The 5,860-nt window shown below is 31.6% G+C and overlaps 1 protein-coding gene and 1 pseudogene across 1 annotated transcript; one reads left to right on the top strand and one right to left on the bottom strand.

The window, feature by feature from the left end:
• The first annotated feature begins 464 nt into the window (after positions 1-464).
• LOC120135503 lies at positions 465-1,162 on the top strand (annotated as a pseudogene).
• Positions 1,163-2,082: 920 nt separating this feature from the next.
• Positions 2,083-4,802, bottom strand: LOC120135611 (transmembrane protein DDB_G0273707/DDB_G0273361-like). Its single transcript, XM_039151863.1, has 4 exons — positions 4,683-4,802; positions 2,405-2,552; positions 2,229-2,335; positions 2,083-2,124 (listed from the first exon to the last, which is right to left on the bottom strand). Exons 1-4 carry the CDS (start codon positions 4,800-4,802, stop codon positions 2,083-2,085), a joined length of 417 nt encoding a protein of 138 aa, XP_039007794.1.
• Positions 4,803-5,860: the final 1,058 nt, after the last annotated feature.

Raw genomic sequence — 5,860 nt, 5'->3', positions numbered from 1 at the left:
AAAAATTTAAGTACATATTATAGAATATGATTTGACAATTCGAATAATTTGAAATATTATAATTTGACTCGATCAAATCCTAACTCCTAATATATATTGTTGATTTTAGTTTCAGTGAATACAATAGATTACAAAATAATAATAACAATAATAAACGAAGGTGTTTTTGTTTTGGGTCTGTGTTCGAAAATTTTTATAGAAAATATCAATAGTGATAGAAAATATCAATAGTGATATTTTTATCGAAACAGAAAATATGACTATGATGTAATAGCTGCTTAATTTTCAACGAATAATCTATAAAAAAAGATAATTGATAATAAAAAAAACATTATTTTCCCAGATAAAGGTCTGTTTATTTTGATTGGCGGAGAATCGGACATTTATATAACTCAAGATTACGTATATCATCCTACGTGGCAATTGGCATCCCCTTTCAAGTAAAAGAAAACCAATTCTTCCAGACTCTTGATCACCTTTGATTCATCAATGGCGATCTCTACATCATCCCCAGTTGCTTACCTTACCAGAATCGAACATTCCAATTTTCCCTCAAAAAACCCACAATTCAACCCCTTTTTCCCATCAAGAAAGCCATTAACAATCGTAAACATGGCCCCCAAAAAGAAGGTATAATCGTCAAATCCTAGCCCATGTTTGGTTCACAAGAAAGATTGATGGCGTTTGTTTGTTTTTTGTTTCAGGTAAATAAGTACGATTCCGGGTGGGAAAAGCAATGGTTTGGAGCAGGAATCTTCTACGAAGGAAGCGAAGAAGTAGAAGTGGACGTGTTTAAGAGCTTGAGAAGAGAAAGGTTCTGAGCACCGTTGAGAAGGCGGGGCTGTTATCCAAGGCGGAGGAGCTTGGACTCACCCTTTCGTCGATAGAGAAACTGGGCGTTTTTTCTAAAGCCGAGGAGCTGGGGCTGCTCAGCTTGTTGGAGAAGGCGGCTAGTGTATCCCCTTCCACGCTGGCTTCAGCGGCACTTCCAGCTTTAGTGGCGGCGCTGTTGGCTGTAGTGATTATACCGGATGACTCGGTTGGTCTGGTGGCGGTGCAAGCGGTGGTGGCTGGGGCACTTGTTGTTGCTGCTGCTGGATTGTTTGTGGGGTCGGTTGTATTAGGTGGCCTACAAGAAGCTGACTAATCTTCACATGTTTCATTTTGTAATGTTGTACATAAGCTTAGTTCTTCTCTTCAAATCCAAAAGGAATTTTAAATGGTGTTAATACTCTTAATGTCTTCTAATTATTAGACTTTTATTTCTATTCAAGTAATTTTAAGCTGAAAGATAAATTGACTGAAGAATCATGGAATATAGCCTTGTTGCTGTCTACGTAGATAAATAATAAGTTATTCAAGTTTAATTTGATTAGAATATAATTGTCGTTTAAATCGAATGAAGTTAAGTTAGGTTTAAATTTGATTTATGTTCTTAACGAGTCGAAGTGGATTATTTAATATTCGATTCGAAAAATTTGTGATCAATTCAAAAAATAATGCATTAGTTTTTAAAATTTTAAATTCAATTATTAATAATATTAAATTTTATATTTTTAAAAAAATTCAATATAAGATTTTTTTTTGTACCAAGCTCAAATTCGAACTGAATTGAACTAAGTCTGGACGAGTTTAAGTTTTTTCGATGTTCAATTTTTTATTTCAAGTTCGAAGTGAACTTGATAATTTTAAACTCGTGAACTTTTGAATTGAGTCTAACTTAACTTTTAACTTTTCGATCAAATCAAACATACTCGAGCTTGACTCAACTTGTTTACATCATATTTCTATGTGCTGGTAAACGTGAACCAAGTCGGTCACCTAATCACCAGCTGATTGAAAGATATACAGTAGGCAAAATCCCATTCCCTTGCTCAAAGCAGACTCTTTTTATTTATTTAGATATTTAATGGGATTTAAATAGTAATGTGAATACAATGGTTGAATTGTTATTTTACAGATATGGGCATTCTCAATCACCATGTCACCCAATACTGCCGTAGCATTGGGAAAGCTAAGCAGAACCAGACTGAAAATACCTTGTTCCAATATGTTGCGACCATCCATCCAAGTTTATAGAGATCAAAACTTGAGATTGTCTGTCAAATAACAAACCACTTCTTGCTGCACCACATCAAACCAGAAAGAACACACATCACTTGAGGAACAGGGGAATCTCAAAGAAAAAGGGATGTATTCGTGTTAAACTGAAGTTGTAAGGAACTTACAATCAAAGCAAGAATTATACATCCAGCGGCACCAGGGAAAAAAGCATACCAGAAACTCAACTGGTGTGACTTTACTCCGTCTATGAATAGGATCGGCAAACTTGCAGCTAAATTCACAACCCAAAATCAGCATTAGGATGTGCAGATAAAGTTTTTGAAGTTGAAGATGGGAGTAACTGGTGGATGGGTTGAACGTGTGTAGATCATGAAAGCTATGGAGGCAGCAAGGGCAGCACTTCTAGCAAGCCAGGCAGGCCCAAATATAGTAAACGCAGCAACACCAATCGCTGCACAACCTATTTGTGCCGTGAACATATTGTACTTCTGCACCACACTACAGGTTTCATGCTACTCATCTAATGCAAAATTAAATTACTTTTACACATTTACACAACTTATGTATTCTTATTTCATTATATTTACCCTCACACTATATAAATTAATTTATTTATTTTTCTAAATTATCATTTAACACATTGGCCTTGAAACCCTTTTACCAAAGTAATTTTAGTTCACTGTCGCAGCTTTAGTTATCATTTAAATATTAATTAAAAACACAATAATTTAACTACATATTTTTCTATAATAGAGATAATGTTTTTCAGCATTTTGTTGAACTTTTAATAATTGTTTTCTATTAAAAAAATGTCATGGTAGATCTTATAGTTATACATGTTTGTGTGTGTACGTAGAGAGGTAGGTAATATGCATATATGACAAGAAAGATCAGAAGACGGTAAAACCCAATATTAATATTTTCAGTAAAAAAAATAATGTTTTAGGTAGCGTTTTATTAAAAAATGTTAAATATTTTTTTTTTAAAATAATATTTTAAATAACGTTTTACTAAAAAAAATTAAAAAATATATATTTTTAAATATTATATTTCTTTAATCGAATATTAAAATTATCGTACATTATAACTACCCTCAAAATGGATAGTTGTCGAGGTTTAAGTATAATAACACTAACCTCGAGAAAGGTGAGTGTCTGGGTTGGAAGTTTTGTATGTCAGCACAGTAAATCTTAAAAGACTTGAAAATAGAGTTTGAAATTTTCATAGGCAAGTTTTATATTTATAAATGATAATAAGGAATGTGTTGAAAAACCAATGAATTAGGTCTAATTCTGAATTCAATCCTCTGTGAACAAAATGTTCTAATTATATAATTTTCTGGTTTAAATTACTATATGCTTTAAAAATAAATATTTAATATTTTATTTTATTATTAATACAATAATCTCAAAATATTTTGATTTTATTTTTAACGACGAACCAAGTAAAGAAAAATCAGAGATTTTAAAATTTTCACAATAACATATTTTTTCTACGATCAAGAGAAAATGATAATTAAATAAAAACTTAAACATCTAAATTTTGATTTAGAATAAAGTTAAACACTTAAAATAGAAAAATGGTATATTTTAAATATTTATTTTATAAAAACTAAAAAGTTAATATCATTATTGGCAAACACATGAAGTTTTACTGGTTTTTTCTTGTCATTTTTGTTGTAAATTGTTAGACTCATACTTTTAGTTATTTTTTTCATATAAATTATTGGATCATTAATTTTCAAGTTTATAATTTATCATAATGTATAATATTATTATTTAATTGAATTCATTAAGTGACTCCATTAGTAAAGAAAAGTATATTTTTTAGAGGCTTTGAATTCAAGCAGCATTTGTCCATCGATTCTCAACAGTTAAGAAAGATTTTAAACATGTATTATATTGTAATCATATCAAATTATTTAAAAGTATATTGTTATTTAATTAAATTAGTTTTTTAATTTTTATAAAATGCTATAATAATAAAGGGTAAACTACATCAGATATCACCGAATTTTAGACGTTGTATTGTTTATACCACTAAACTTTCAATTGTACTAATTATAGCATTAAACTTTGATTTTCGTTTGAATTATACTTTAATGGGTTGTTAAATTGTTAACAATAGGATCAAAACAATGTCGTTTTAGTGATGTGTCTACATCGAAATCCGTCAGCCACGTCATCGTGCCATTAACAATTTATTGGCATAATTGAAATGAAAATCAAAGTTCAGTGTTATAATTAATAAAATTGAAAGTTTAGTAGTATAAATGATGCTAAACTTTGATGGCATCTATGTGGTTTACACCAAAATAGAAGAAAAAAATCACAAATTTTTTAAAATTTCAAGGAACAAAAGAAAAAAATCACTATACTAAAAAAATAAAGATAGATAGCACACAAAAAATTAAAAAGTCAAGAACATTAAGCACATAACACGTTTTTTAAAGAAAAAAGAAGAAAAACCTAAAAAATAAAGATGAATGTATGATGTTTTAAGTTACAATTAATTTTTTTATTTATTTTTCAGGGGCATTGTGATATTAATCTTAAAAATAAAATAAAGCAATATTCATATCTTATCTTGCTAATTAAAGGGTAACAAGAGTCACATACCCGAGCAGCAGGAGAGGAGGGTGAAGCAAAGAGGACCGCACAAATCGCCCCTAAAGGAGCAATTGTCATTGAAACCCCTCTTGGTGCTAAAATCTGATCCATCTTTCCCAGTATCGCCATTGCAGCGAACACTTCTGTTCATCAAAATTATCATTCATTGGTCTTCACGACTTCACTAATCAACGTCTAACTCCTCAATTTTGCATTGTTCTCCATAAGCTTAACTTTTCAGCGGTGATGAACTAACCTGCAGAAAGCCAAAGGACGTCGCTGAGTGATGGAGCCGAAGAACTTTTCTGAGGTTTCCATGACTTCCAGAGATCAGGCAAAGCGACGTTTCCGCTTGAAGCAACAACCACCGCGTATTCTCTTCCTTTGTTTTTTCTCAAGCTTTCGGTTGTTTTTCTTGTTGGTTTTTTGGTAAATTTTGAATCTCACATTGGTTTTGTATAAGGAGGAGGGGAAATTCTTTTGTTATAAATAGAGTCCTCCTCATCCTTAGTTTAGCATCCCACAAATATAAGCATTCTTCTATATTAAAGGCTATTTGTACTCTTTATCTCTCTTTGTAATATTTCCTCTATTAGTGAAAAGTTATTTTAGTAGTGTTCGAGGACGCAGGCATAATTTTGGCCTAACCTCGCTAAATTTTGGTATTCTCTTTTATGTCTATTTAATAGCTATTGTCGGGTATAGTTGTTGTTAATTATTGTCCTATTAAAATTACTTGTCTTGGTAGTTCTGTCTAAGGAGAGTGGTTTTTAAGAGGGACCATTGTGACCCCTCCACTCTTTCCTGGGAATCTACCTTGGGGTGATTTTTAGTAAAATCGTTTTCAAACTAGTCACCTAGATAATAGTTTTTAATGTGAATTTGTTATTATTGGTGGAAATTAACCCGAATTCCACAACAATTGGCATCAGAGCTCTTGGTTTATTTTAGTATGCTATGTGGTTGCGGCTTAGGCTGGTCTTCCACATCAGAAAAAAGTTTCCTTAGGCTAAATGACATTCCGCATTGACAGCTATTAAATAGAATTTGTAGCAGAAATGGCAGACGACACAAAAACATACACATCGTCGTCAACAGCTTCTTCATTTTTAATTTTGGCAAGAAATGCTGTGACAAATGATAGATTTGCGGTAGAGATTTTTGATGGCACCGGTCATTTCGGCATG

Source organism: Hibiscus syriacus, unplaced genomic scaffold, assembly GCF_006381635.1.
Source record: "Hibiscus syriacus cultivar Baekdansim isolate YM2019G1 unplaced genomic scaffold, ASM638163v2 tig00110610_pilon, whole genome shotgun sequence".
NCBI classification, from domain to species: Eukaryota; Viridiplantae; Streptophyta; class Magnoliopsida; order Malvales; family Malvaceae; genus Hibiscus; species Hibiscus syriacus.
This window is presented reverse-complemented; position numbering and strand designations above follow the sequence as displayed.

Bases quoted from the DNA above. Each gene is read 5' to 3' on its own strand.
- LOC120135611 (XM_039151863.1), bottom strand. From the start codon at position 4,802: ATGGCGATACTGGGAAAGATGGATCAGATTTTAGCACCAAGAGGGGTT. The intron at 2,553-4,682 runs GTATGTGACTCT...AGTGTGGTGCAG, and splicing joins CCTCCTCTCCTGCTGCTCGG to AAGTACAATATGTTCACGGC. The intron at 2,125-2,228 runs GTAAGTTCCTTA...GATGTGGTGCAG, and splicing joins GTATAATTCTTGCTTTGATT to CAAGAAGTGGTTTGTTATTT.